General features: G+C 42.4%; 1 protein-coding gene across 4 annotated transcripts in view; it reads left to right on the plus strand.

Annotated features, from left to right (window-relative positions):
- LOC129857859 (mitogen-activated protein kinase kinase kinase kinase 4-like) overlaps window positions 1–14,270 on the plus strand; it is a 60,141-nt gene that overhangs the window by 36,848 nt on the left and 9,023 nt on the right. For 2 of the 4 annotated variants that reach the window (XM_055926505.1, XM_055926509.1), the window contains 11 exons: window positions 1,853–1,920; window positions 3,023–3,102; window positions 4,166–4,260; window positions 6,305–6,417; window positions 8,408–8,498; window positions 9,456–9,647; window positions 10,297–10,417; window positions 10,845–11,012; window positions 11,963–12,106; window positions 12,326–12,460; window positions 13,813–13,913. In XM_055926505.1, the coding sequence (XP_055782480.1) occupies window positions 1,853–1,920; window positions 3,023–3,102; window positions 4,166–4,260; window positions 6,305–6,417; window positions 8,408–8,498; window positions 9,456–9,647; window positions 10,297–10,417; window positions 10,845–11,012; window positions 11,963–12,106; window positions 12,326–12,460; window positions 13,813–13,913 (1,308 nt within the window). The remainder of the gene's footprint in view (window positions 1–1,852; window positions 1,921–3,022; window positions 3,103–4,165; window positions 4,261–6,304; window positions 6,418–8,407; window positions 8,499–9,455; window positions 9,648–10,296; window positions 10,418–10,844; window positions 11,013–11,962; window positions 12,107–12,325; window positions 12,461–13,812; window positions 13,914–14,270) is intronic. The other 2 variants (XM_055926506.1, XM_055926507.1) reach the window with 2 other exon arrangements.

Consider the following 14,270-nt stretch of genomic DNA (forward strand, 5'->3'; position numbering starts at 1 on the left):
CCTGCTTCACGCAGGCTCCTCTGAACAGTTGATTTTGAGATACTGTTACTTGAACTCTGTGAAGCATTTATTTGGGCTGCAATTTCTAAGGATGGTAATTCTAATGAACTTATCCTCTGCAGCAGAGGTAACTCCGGGTTTTCCTTTCCTCCTCCTCTTGAGAGCCAGTTTCGTTATAGCGCTTGATGGTTTTTGCAACTGAAATTGACTGAAATTTTCCATATTGACTGACCTTCATTTCTTAAAGTTTCTCTTTGCTTATTTGAGCTGTTCTTGCCATAATATGGATTTGGTATTTTACCAAATAGGGCTATTTTCTGTATACCACCCCTACCTTGTCACAACGCAACTGATTGGCTCAAACGCATTAAGAAGGAAAGAAATTCCACAAATTAACTTTTAACAAGGCACACCTGTTAATTGAAATGCATTCTAGGTGACTACCTCATGAAGCTGGTTGAAAGAATGCCAAGAGTGTGCAAAGCTGTCATCTAGGCAAGGGGTGGCTACTTTGAAGAATCTCAAATATGAAATATATTTTGATTAGTTTAACACTATTTTGGTTACTACATGATTCCATATGTGTTATTTCATAGTTTTGATATCTTCACTATTATTCTGCAATGTAGAAAATAATACAAATAAAGAAAAACTCTTGAATGAGTATGTGTGTCCCAACTTTTGACTGGTACTGTATGTGTGGTCAATGTTTCTATATGTGTCTGTCTGTGTGTGTGTGTGCCTGGTGAGACTATATATATGTGGTGAGACTATATATATATATATCTGGTGAGACTATATATGTATATATATATATATATATATATATATATATATATATATATATATATATATATGTGCGTGTGATATTATCTCTTAGGGGGTTCTGCTGTTGTTGTTTTTGTGATTATGTTGATCATGCAAGCTTAGAGGAAGTGGAATGTTCAGCACGAGTTTGGCAGTGCCCCCGGGCTTCCTATGGCACCCATGACTTAAAGCAAACACATTCGATGATGTGATGCACATTCTGTGTTTCCAATAACAAACTCTCACAACATTTCTCTAGTTCAGGTATGGGTAACTTTGATGGGGTTGGGGACCACAACAAATCTGAACTCATCATGGGGGACCACAGTGGCTCGCGGGTCTGCGTATCTACCTCCATACCCTCACATGCAGTCAGAGCCCGGCTTTAGCATTTTGGGGGCCCTAAGCGAAATTTTGTTGGGGGTCCCACGCCACCTTGAAACAACAACAAAAAAGTGCAACACAGCGGAGAGAAAACATTGACATTTTAAACATTGATGTTTTAAAGTGAATTTCCTACAGAAGGTACTGTAGGTCCGTATCACAGAAAGAACAAAAAAAAGAAACACTTATGAAACCCAGAGCTGCTAGTAAGCCCTGTTGAAGGAGTGTCAGTAGTCAGATGGGTATTTTCAGAATGACTTCCTCTTTCAATGGGTGTAGTCTTCCTTTCCTCTTATGTGATGATGTGACACATGAGAGCAAGGTGAAAAGGTTGTCAGCTGCAGGGGACCACGTTGAGAAATTTAAGCATTAGTCACATGGACACAAGGCCCGAGTGCCTGCTTGACATATGTTTCTTCTCATGAGTTTGACTAAAGTTGTAGTTCTTAGAATGTAGCAGCTATATTGTAATTAAATATCGACTTACTATAGAAGGTGATACAGTCCAGGTTGCCTCATTTGGATCAGTTCCACATACTATATTGTTTCTGCGGTCCTTACATAGTATGCAGTGGTTTGTAATGTCCTAATATGCAGCATGCTTTGTTGAAGGCAGTCAGGCGTATACTGTGTCCTCACATGTCAAAATTGTATTTTGAAGGTTCCGGAGCGTACAACATCGAAATTCTATTGTAAAGAGCTGATGAGTCATCACCGGACTTCGTCAAGGTACGTTTTTCACCACATCACACATCATTCTCAGGGAGGGATCCTACCAGTCACAGGGTGAATGATCCATAGATCAGCTTTGACAGGCCCCATGTGCTTAGGGGATCACTTCCACTGGCACTCTTTGGACATTTGATATCTCTGTTACATCATTTGAAGTATAGAGCATAACTTGTGTGTCACCTCTCTCCCTCTCCTGGTTGCTCTTTTCTTGTGGCAACAGGTCACAAGTCTTGCTGCTGTGATGGCACACTGTGATATTTCCCCTGATAGATATTGTTTAAAATTATTTGTGGGGCTGTGTAATCTGAGGGAAATGTGTCTCTAATATGGCCATACATTTGGCAGAAGGTTAGGAAGTGCAGCTCAGTTTCCACCTAAATTTGTGTGCACTTAGCCTGTCTTCTCTTGAGAGCCAGGTCTGCCTACGGCGGCCTCTCAATAGCAAGGCTATCCTCACTGAGTCTGTACATAGTCAAAGCTGTCAGGTGTTCTGCTACTGTGTACTCTCTGTTTAGGGCCAAACAGCATTCTAGTTTGCTCTGTTTTTTTGTTTATTCTTTCCAATGTGTTGGTTATGTCTTATTGTGTTGCTGTCCTGGGACTCTGTGGGGTCTGTTTGTGAACAGAGCCCCAGGACCAGCTTGTTTAGGGGACTCTTCTCCAGATTAATCTCTCTATAGGTGTTGGCTTTGTTATGGAAGGTTTGGGAATCGCTTCCTTTTAGGTGGTTGTAGAATTTAAAGTCCCTCTTCTGGAGTTTGATAATTAGCGGGTATCACTCTGCATGCATTATTTGGTGTTTTGCGTTGTACACTGAGGATATTTTTGCAGAATTCTGCATGCACACTCTCAATTTGGTGTTTGTCCCATTTTTATGAATGATTTGTTGGTGAGCGGACCCCAGACCTCACAACCATAAAGGGCAATGATTCAAGAATTTTTAGCCAGATCCTAATTGGTATGTTGAATTTTATGTTCCTTTTGATGGCGTAGAAAGCCCTTCTTGCCTTGTCTCTCAGATCGTTCACAGCTTTGTAGAAGTTACCTGTGGCACTGATTCCTCTCCCTCTCCCTCTCCCTCTCCCTCTCTGCTGTCCAGTGGGGGCCCTCAGTCTCCTGTGGAGAAGGGTGGGAAATCCATGTCATCTCACGGAAGCTCCAGCAGCAGCTCCCAGTCAGGTCTGTGTCCTTGTGTCCTCCACAATTACTCACTCGCTTCACCTCTCCCTCTCTCTCTCTGTCTCTAAACCACTCACTAGAGATGGGTTCCTTTCAACACATCGATTCATAGTAGATCCATCAGCTGCATAGTGTTACTACATGGACATGGTGATCTACAGCCTGTGAGAAAGCATTGGGTGTTTACAAATCAGACTATAACCACAATACACAGGAAATTTCTCACTGGAACCTAAACATCCTGTCAGAGTTGTTCTCCCCATGAGTTGAAAGTGTTTGAAAGTGAAACTCTGAACCATGCACTGTGCCACCGGCTTACTGTTTGGCTTTGAAACAGAAAAATAGTTGAAAGTTTTACCTAGTTTTTTGTCTTTAGGAAAGACCTAACAGGTGTCTAACATTTTCTGTGTAGTGGTAGCATTGGCCTGTACTCTGTCTGTTGAGTAGTGCAGTGTGTTTTGGGGTGTGTGGGAGTGTATGAGGGCGTGTGGGTGAGTAACAGGGCCTGTGGTAGAATGGGTGTGGGGAAAACCAGTACAATTAATGGTTAGACAGACTCAAAATAAATGCCTTTTGGATGGCGAAAGAAAGAAAGAAACACTGGGTAATATGTTCAAAGATCCCTTTTTTACCAGTAATCGTCAGTTTTAAGAAAACAGTTCAGGAGCCTCCCACACAATATGGTAAATAAATGTCTTTGTTTAAATGTAAAAGGATTTCATATACTCTATATGAAGAGGGAGCAATAGCTCAAATAGAGTAGTGATAATGATACATTTTTATAGTGCTTTTCCAAGTCCTTTACAAGGGCTTTATATTTTAGCATTCAGGAAGTAAGCCAGAAGAAAAACAAGGAATCCCATACAATGTATCCTCATGCCTTAGTCCTTATCTAGACTTGTTCATCATACTAGCAGAGCATACTGAGCATACATAGTTTGAGGAAAGATCACATAATGAGCCACCAAAGCTATCTAGAGTATCTGTATGGCTCTGGTAATATTTAAAGAGAGTGGACAACATAATGAAATGTGAGATAGAGATTTTCCTTTGACTCTTTCAGGTTACTTCAAGCTGGAGAGCCCTATGCTGCAGAGCCGTCTTCAACAGTACAAGAAGTCTCAGGAGACTTCTCAGGCAGCCCTGCTGCAGCAACATGTATGTACAGTATCTATTGGGGTTGGGCTATATTACGATAGCATCGTCTATCGACGATGATTGACAGCCATCGTCGATGGTTTAACCTATTTGAACTTGACAGAGTGGAGAGAGAATTTCACTCATATTGTTTCTCTCTCTCATGTCGGATGCATGGACCTTATAGCCTAAACCAAATTTCTTTATAAAGGACACTCCTTAACTATCTTATGTCTGGCTGTAGAATTTTTGGGCTATACTCCCTTCTCTCTCCATACGATAATAATACTACTTTGGGCAAGACTAGCCTACACTTTCATTGTTTTATGCATGCGTGGCTTTCTCCCGATCAAACAACAAATGAATCTAATGGACTTCCATCTCATAAATGTATTTGAATAGCCTAAAAACTTAAGGTAGCCAGGGGACTAATAATGAGAGAGAACAATCTGTATCAATAGTCTATAGAAAAAATCGAATGACGAGTTCAATCAAGTTTAAGCTTATTAAGAAATAAATTACCTGTGCGGGCCGGAAAAATCCCCCCATGCGAGCATAGCCACGGGAAGTAGTTTGGGGGTGCTGCAAATTATTATTATTATTATTTTTTTATTTTTTTTTATTTTTTTTTCAGGTGGCACAGCAGCACCCTACTTCCTATTGCTATGCATACAAGGTTGAAAACAAAATTGTTAAAGTTATGAACAGTAGCCTATTTCCAAAGATTTTAATAGCCTAAGAAAGAATTGTCCTATAGTTGCCACTTTCAAAAAGAACAAGAATAAAAGTCTGAATCTATAGGCTTGGGCATATGCTATTCTCAATCACAGCTTTATGAGAGATAGAACAAACCATAGGCCTTTTAAGAAAAGAGGATGATGCAAATAAAGCAATTATAAACCAGTTCTGAAGACTGCCTCTATCCAGCCCATGATTTATAACCTAACTCACTACGGTATAGACTGTCACTCCATCGACCCCCCACACACACCTACCTGGCCATGCTGAAGCTCCATCAGAAATATACACAAATATTTGCCTCCACTTAGCCTCTGACCAGGCTTTCAACAAGATTATTTTTCATGAAGTTGTAGCATGCAAGTTTGTTTTAATTAACTTTTTCAATAAAATGTTTTTTGGGGTTGGCCAATAGGGGCCGATACCATCATATATCACAATGTTTTACTAGTACATCATCAAGATAGGACAAAGCTTGACATCGCCCAACCCTAGTATCTAAAAAATAATAAGAATGCAATTTAGATGCTTTTTTCCAAAGTGAGAGTCATGCGTGCATACATATTCGCGGTCCATTGGGAATCGTTCCCACAATCCTTTACTCGTTCACCCACATTAGATTTATAATGTCGTTTTCAGCCATGATTATCAGAACTCTTCCAGTGGAAAAAGTTGTTATTTTCATTATTGGCTCCAGTTGCCCTGTGGTTGTGGAAAATATTTGCATTTGGTCACCAAGTTTCAAGGCAATCACGTTGGTCTCGTCTCGGTGTTCGTCAGATGTCCGTTACTGTTGTTTGTGACCGTCTGTTAAAAAAATTAAAGGTAGGAGACTGATGAATCCGATTACCTCTGGATTTGAATTAGGAGAATCTATCTGACCGTCTAACATCTGCTTTTATCAAAACAAAGAATTCCTCCTCATCGACTCATCTATATAAATAGTCTCATCTAAATAGTGTATCATTCCTGCTTATCCGTTCTAGACCAAATAGTGCGTCTTATGACTAGGCCTATTGATTTGATGTCAGAGGTATGCCATTCCGAGAAGTAATGCCAGTTAAGATTCCGGTCATTCCGACGGGACCAGAGGACAAGGCAGCAGATGGGAACCCCGTTCTGTCCCATCTCTGATTCCCTCCAGAGGACACACGGTGTCCTTGTGTTTTATTCAATAGCATCCAGCCGTTTGTCATCATCTCGTGACAATTATTCCTATACTCAATTAGCATTAGCAGTCCTGTGTTATTGCATAAACGTTTCTGTCTCATGAATCCTGATGTCTGGTGTTCTATCTCTTATGTTGTGCTCTGTGTTTCTGTCTCAGGGCTTCGGCCACTTATCTGGGGTCAAGTCCAATCTCAGTCCGTTTGTCAAGGCAACAGAGTACTCCTCTTCCAGTGATGAAGTCGGGAGTAGTGACGATGAGGAGAAAAACAGGTGGGTTCACATAGGGCTGTGGCGGTCATGACATTTTGTCAGCCGGTAACTGTCATGCACATAAGGGCCAGTCTCACGGTAATTGACGGTTAATTAACATCTCCAGGCTTCCATGCATGGCCTACAAGCCACTGATGCGGACATTTGGAACATCTACATTTTAAAAAGTAAAAAAAAATCCATTTAGTATAGCCTACACCATCACAATGAACCCATTATTTATTTTAGGCCGGTCTAAAGAAACATTATGATATGAAGAAATTGTAGCCTATTTCAGAAGAACAGAATAGCTAATGAGTTGTCCTTATGTTTGGCCCTGATCTGGCTGTGCCATACACTTGCAGACAAGATTTTATTATACTTCCAGTGGCATTATTTTATGTTATTTAATAGAAAGAAGAATACAATTGAACATAGCTGAATAAAATAGAAAGTATATTTTTCCTAAACGATTTCCGTGAGAGTGCGCAGACATGCGGCTATTCTGTGTTGAGCAGTTAACAAAGTGATCAATTGAAATGCTTAATTTAGAGTTATTTATACGACTTTAGTTGTGTTACAAACCTTAGGCTATAACTTTTGATTTCTAATACATTCTAAGGCTGCATGATGCGACTAATGATGACTTGAAAAAGGTTGCATGAAAGGCATGCGCTTTGCTCTGTTTTTTGGGAGGCTGCACACACTTCCTCTGTCTCTCATTCACAATTTGACAAGCACTTGATAATGTTCTCACCCATCAGACTATTCTCTATTTAATCTATCACATATACTAAATAATATATGTGTAAAATTTGTTTTGATTCAGAACGGGCTGTTATCGGAACAGGGGCAGGGGGAAAAACATGTTACCGTATGCACTTAAATAGCGAATGGAGGACGCTTTTCCCGCAGTACATGCCAGCCAGGTCGGCTACTCCGGTTGTAAAGTGAAGCAATGTGCTTAATATTAGGAAAGTTGAGAAATAAATATAGTAGGCCTAGCCTATAGAAAGCTGATGGGATCCTCCTCTCTTTAACAAAGGCCATCAAAACTCAGTTCTCATGCAATTGCATAGCAAAGCCTATAGAAATGTTGAAAAACGTGTGCTTATACGAACACTTATTTCATTCCATGCATCAACCAGCTATGAGGAGCTGGCTCTCTCTGCGCAACAGGTGATCCCATTCCGCTAAACTCTAAATGCCCGGGCCCTCATGAAGTGTTTGATTTTTGATTGCATTTGCATTGATGTCAGTTTAATTAGAGGGACAATAGAGGCGATAGGAAGTTTGGTAGGCTACTATTGACCATCAGTGGCATCAGAACGCAGTTTTGGAGAAGCCTAGTTACCGTGACTCGACGATCACATGGAATTTGACTGCGGTTATGACTCGTGACTGCCGGTGTGGCGGTAATACGGTCACCGCAACAGCCCCAGGTTCACCTGGACTGATTGATCGATTTATTTATTTATACTTATACAGCCATAAACGGCAGGGTAGCCTAGTGGTTAGAGCGTTGGACTAGTAACCGAAAGGTTGCAAGTTCAAATCCCCGAGCTGACAAGGTACAAATCTGTCGTTCTGCCCCTGAACAGGCAGTTAACCCACTGTTCCTAGGCCGTCATTGAAAATAAGAATTTGTTCTTAACTGACTTGCCTAGTTAAATAAAGGTAAAATAAAAAATAAAAATAAATAAACAAGCAGTATACAGTATAACCTCACCAGCGCTCACTGACTAACATACTAGTAGAGCAGCAGGCAGCCTAGCGGTTAAGAGCGTTGGGCCAGTAAACGCAAGGTCGCTTATTCAAATCCCTGAGCCAACTAGGTGAAAAATCTGTCGATGTGCCCTTGAGCAAGGCACTTAACCCTAATTGCTCCTGTAAATTGCTCTGGATAAGAGTGTCTGCTAAATGAATAAAATGTACTAAGGTTGAGTAAAATGTTTTGTTAAACGTTGCGTGAGCCTCCTCTCTCTGACTGCTGTTGTATGTGTTTCTCCAGGTCTCCATTGAGTAATGGGAAGGGCAAGTTCTTCCGAGGAGCCCCCGATGGGATTGTCCTGCAGCCCCATCATAATCTCAACCAGACCCCGGTATACATACACACCCTTCTGTCTACACACACCCCCACATCCATACAGTACTACCTCTAGGACATTTTGTGTAAAAGTACACTCACCTCTTAGCTTTGAGAGCTTAGCTTCTCTCACTTTATTTATATTTATTCTGCACTTGATGAAAACTCATAACAAATAAGTTTCAAACTCTTAACATTGAACGGGATGATGTTCCATGCTTTCCATCGATATTTTAGTCAGATAACAGATGGTGGTGTCCATTTGTCTTCAGGTTCATACCACAGAGTCAGCTTCATTAAATCAGTCTAATACGTTGCTTAACATGGCTTTCCTGAACTGCTGATTTGGAAATTGGGTCATAGTCAGAGTTCAGGCTTGTTGTAACAGTGTAGATGCAGTGTGAAATCTCATTACTTACTCACACAGGCAGCAGCATGCATTGACCCAAATGGTACCCTACTCCCTGGCTTATAAAGTTCACTATTTTTGACCAGAGCCATATAGACCCTGGTCAAAGCTAGTGTTCGATATAGGGAATAGGGAGCCACTTGAGCTCAGCCGTGTCCCCGGTCCTGCGTGAGTCATTTGCATGACAAACACTAGAGGGCACTTTGTGCATACGAACTAAAACATGGAGCAGAGCAGAGCCCACTGATGCCGTTCTCCCACAGGCCCCTCAGAGCCTCCTCCTCCACCTCCAGTGATGAATGCAATGCCACTTGGCATGGTGTAAGCAGGGCCTGATATCCTTGTTTAACTCGCCCACTTAAAAAAAACTGTCATTGGAGACTTAGTGTCATGAAAACCAATGCCTTCCTGCCATAAGACAGCGTTAGCATTGGCATGTGTGTAGATGCCGCAGCCTGTTCCTCCACACAGTGTTGTTGTGACACAGGGAATACAGAGTGACAGACGGGCAGTAGTAACCAGGGATTATGCCGCTGTTCTGCTGTGTGTCTCTTCTCTAAGCAGAGCAGCGTGGCATCAGGCCTTAAGAGTGGCCAGCCACTACACAGGCCCATGGCTATAGGATCAGAATGCAATGAGAATTACCTTCTCCCTGATCTTCTGCAGAAGAGCCCGGGCCATGAGCCCCTGGGGCAGCACGGACTGCATGACGTCATCTTCCCCCAGTCTCCGAGCGGACGAGGACCGCACTTTGATGTGAGTTCTCTAGAGGTCATAAAATGTTTAAAGGCCCAGCGCAGTCACAATTCTGTGTTTTGTACAACAGCTGAAGAAACTAACACTGTACAAGTGTGAAAAAAATGTAGCAGTGTTATTTCCTAATAGATGCTGCTTGAAAATACAATCTACATAGGACGTTCTAATCAGTCTATTTTCATGGCCTGTTTGCATGTGCGGGATTTCAAAGAGAGTTCCAAACCTCTCTGCCAATAATAGCTAGTTTTATATTTTCATCTCCCCACTGAAGACCACTCCCAGACAGTCCTAGCAAAATTCTTGCTTGAGAATTTTGTTCTTGCTAAAAAGCCACTTTTGTCCATTTTAATGGAAAACTATTACAGTAATATGCATAATTGTTACCCAGAAATGATTTGATATTGATATATGTGCCTTTAAGAATATGGGACTTTAAGAGTAATACGTTATAGAGTGCAGTGGTTGGATCACTGAATTTGTATTTGATGTGAGTTTATCTTTCTCCACTAGGGGGAGCTGAAGTAGCAGTTTTAGACTCGCACTCCCCCTTCCATCTCAAGATTGATATCAAGCCTACTGGAAGTCTTTGATTTATTGTTGTTGATGTTGTTTCATTTATATGAATTATGATTTTGGATGCCTTTTGCAGAAGCCTGTAAACAGTCCTCCAGGGAAAAGCATCTCGTCCTCCTCCTCCTCCTTCACTCCCTTCATTGACCCCAGGCTGCTGCAGATCTCTCCCCCTCAGAGCCCAGTGGGCTATAGTCCCAGTGAGTGCCAACATATACACACTGATACACACACACACATTTTGTATACACACACACACACACACACACACACACACACACACACACACACACACACACACACACACACACACACACACACACACTATGCTACAACGGAAATGCCCCATAGACATTCTAGCACTGCAGTAAATCACTGCATGCTAGGGTGGTCTCTAAACAGCATGCTTTGGTCTATAAAAAGGACTATCTTATCATAAATCTCATTCAATGTATGTTTATATGTTAGTGTATTGTAAAATAAGAGGGGACAGAGGGGAGGGATTCGCTCACATATGTTTTTTCTCCTGTACATGTTTACAGTAATTAGCATAAGATCAGATGCCTGACATCAAAATGACGTCCCGTGGTTGTTAATACGAGTATTGGTTGTGCTTTTCCCCTCCAGCGAGTGGCAAGCCGCTCGCTAATCAGGAGCCAATCAGGAGAGAGGGGCACAGGAAGGGCTCCGTGGTTAACGTGAACCCCACCAACATCAGACCCCAGAGCGACACCCCCGAGATCCGCAAGTACAAGAAGAAGTTCAACACCGAGATCCTCTGTGCTGGACTGTGGGGTACGCAACAGTTAAACACTCGACCCCTAGCCCTTATCCCCTAGAAAGGCACCTTTATAATAACATTGAGATCGACACCCAATCTGATCCCAACCCCCATCCCCTAGACACTTACTGTGTTGATCTGAAAGGATTGGATATGTATTACTGTGATATGGTAGTAGCTCTACCTTACAATACTGTCTAGAGCAGTGGTTCCCAACCTTTTTTGAACCGTGGCACACCTCACACCAAAGATGTCCCTATTAATAATGTATTTAGTGGTAATGACCTCCATCATCTATTTCCATGTGTAGCAAGTGAAGTGGAAGATTTCTTAACAATGCCAAATGGAATAGAAATGAAGGAATTAAGTTGGCTAAATGAAAAGGAGTAGGCTACAATGATCAACCAACAGGTAGCCTGTTGTTTCATATGAATGGAGTTGTAGACGAGGACGCGGCAAAATAGCCTCAATTAACCTTGCTACTTTAGCTAGCTAGCTGGCTAACCTAGCTGGCTACTGTAGCTAGCTAGCTTCTTTAAAAACGATTTGATGCAGTCAAAATAGGAACTACCAGATGGTATGATAGATAACCTATGGCAGCAACAAGTTTGTCTAATTAGTATGAGTCGGTTTGGCTACATTCTCTCACTCTCTCCCTCCCTCCATACCACACACATAGACTGTCACATACACCGGCCTCTGCTCTTCTCTTGCCCCTCCCCCACCATTCTGCTTAAACAAGCAGAGCACAAAGCACCGGCTCTCTCTCGAGTCACTCAAGCAAGTTTCCATTAAAGTTTCTAGATAAATAAAAATGTAAACGTGTATTTTGACTATCCGGATATCCGAAAAATTTTCATAATGTTTTTCGAAATAGTGAAATCATTTAAAATGCCCATCCCTAGTTTGTTGCTGAGGCTTGTGATGTTGAGGCCTAACACAGGGGTATGGTGTGTTGGTCCAGGTGTTAACCTACTGGTGGGGACAGAGAATGGTCTGTGGCTGCTGGACAGGAGCGGTCAGGGGAAGGTCTACTCTCTGATCAGCAGGAGACGCTTCCAACAGATGGACGTTCTGGAGGGCCTCAATGTGCTCATCACCATCTCAGGTAATTACACTAGTTACAGTAGTGCCACACACAAGTATATACTGTACATCTGTCACACACACAGATAAACACATACACACACACACACACACACACACACACACACACAGATAGGCACACCCGTACACACAAATAGTCAGTCTTGGAATGTTTTTTGCACCTACTTTTGCAGCCAATTCTCTAGACCTCTAAACCCCATTACTGTCCCCTCTCTGTCAGGTAAGAAGAACAAGCTGAGGTTGTACTACCTGTCGTGGCTACGGAACAAGATCCTACGGAACGACCCAGAGGTGGAGAAAAGGCAGGGCTGGACCTCAGTAGGAGACCTGGAAGGATGTGTGCACTACAAAGTCGGTGAGTATACATTACCTGGCCTTAGATCATGAATGTGTTACGAAACCAATATCTAGATTACGGATATTGTTGCACTCGCTTTGTCTAGGCGTCGTAGGCCTAGTTACATGGTCTGTAACCTGAATGAATGTGCATTTATATGAGAAATCAGCATATGCACCTAGGTGTTGAGTGTACATGTGCCCAGGGAGACAGCAACCTTGCCTTGGTCCAGGGCCAGCTCTGTCTCTCTTGACCTCTTGGTCGGCCTGTCCAAGCTGATTCTCATTTGTTCAGATGGTGACGAAACATAAATATGTACAAATAGGAAAAATACCAAAGGCATGCCCGAACTAAAGACTCAAAAACAAACGAAAGGCCTCATGGCTACCAAACAAAACCAGCAGGCTCACGGCTTGTAAGATGGGACACTGACTGACTATACCATTAATTGGCTGAACCTGATGTGCTTGTCAAGCCTTGGCTCAGCATCGAGACACGGTTGCTGCCACCTGGGGGATGGAGGGTGGAAGTATCTATGTCCTAACACTAGCCCCCCCCCCCCCCCCCCCCCCCCATATCATAACAATAGCGTCACGGCTGATGTGTTGAATCAATCTTTCATTGTATTGCATGACAGGCCTATATGAGTGATGTTAAACACTGTAGACATAGCACTGCTTACCAAAGGTTTCTGTGTTGTTGTATACAGAAAGCAATGAGTATAATACAAGCAAAAAACTTATTTCGAGATGATTTGATCTATTCTCTGAGTATCTGACTCCATTAGAGCACAATAGGTCAGTGTGTGAGATTGTGGGTGCATGTGAACTGGGTGTGAGGGAGTGATCGTGTGTCACGGTGTAGTGCTAGTGCTGAGCTCAAGAGATGTGAGCCTCTCTTTCCTGCGACTCTTCCTGAGGTTAGTAAGAGTGTTGACAGAGTGAGGACAGCTCAGGGACTCCAACCAAGGAACGATGTGATGTCATAGTGAAGCACACACTGTCCTTCCCAGCACTCCCCTCTGTATTGTTTCTCATAGTCAGAGGCATGCTGCTATTGCCTCAGTGAAAGGCAATTGGCTTCCTGCCTTTCAAATCTTAGTTTACACAAGGGTTTCGTCCTAAATGGCACCATATTCCTTACATTGGCCTTGGTCAAAAGTAGTGCACTAAATATGGAATAGGTCGCAATTTGGGGCACAACCAAAAACCTCTTTGTTGAGATTGTCTAGTGATCATTAGTTCAAGACCACTGACACGTAAGTATTACAGACTGATCTAGTGAAAGCCTTTATCTTGTTCTGTTTCCATTATGAGAGAAATCGCTAATCCTAATTGAAATCCCTGCTTTTTTGTTACATGTCATTTCAGTTCGATATGAGAAGATTAAGTTCCTGGTGATTGCCTTGAAGAATGCTGTGGAGGTGTATGCATGGGCTCCCAAGCCTTACCACAAGTTCATGGCTTTCAAGGTGAGAGTCACATCAAACATGTATGGAGGAAAATAAGCACATCCACATGAAGAGAGTGGTCGGATATGATATTATTAATGGTGTATCACTACAAGACTACTTTCCACTACCATGGTGCTTACCAATGGAACAGCAAGAGGAACTTGCAGGCTATGCTCAAACCCTACACCCCAACTCAAGCGTTCTGCCACCTCAGGTCGGGAGGGAAGCTCCCGCTCAGCCTAGTCCAAGCTCTTCTCTGTCCTTGCATACCAATGGTGGAAACAACTTCCCCCTTACTAAAATGTAAAATGTCAACATTACCTTTCAATTGTCTTCTTATGTTCTCTATGGCGATGTCCTTTCATTGTAGCCTGG

The sequence above is a fragment of the Salvelinus fontinalis genome, chromosome 6 (genome assembly GCF_029448725.1).
Source record: "Salvelinus fontinalis isolate EN_2023a chromosome 6, ASM2944872v1, whole genome shotgun sequence".
Lineage (NCBI taxonomy): Eukaryota > Metazoa > Chordata > Actinopteri > Salmoniformes > Salmonidae > Salvelinus > Salvelinus fontinalis.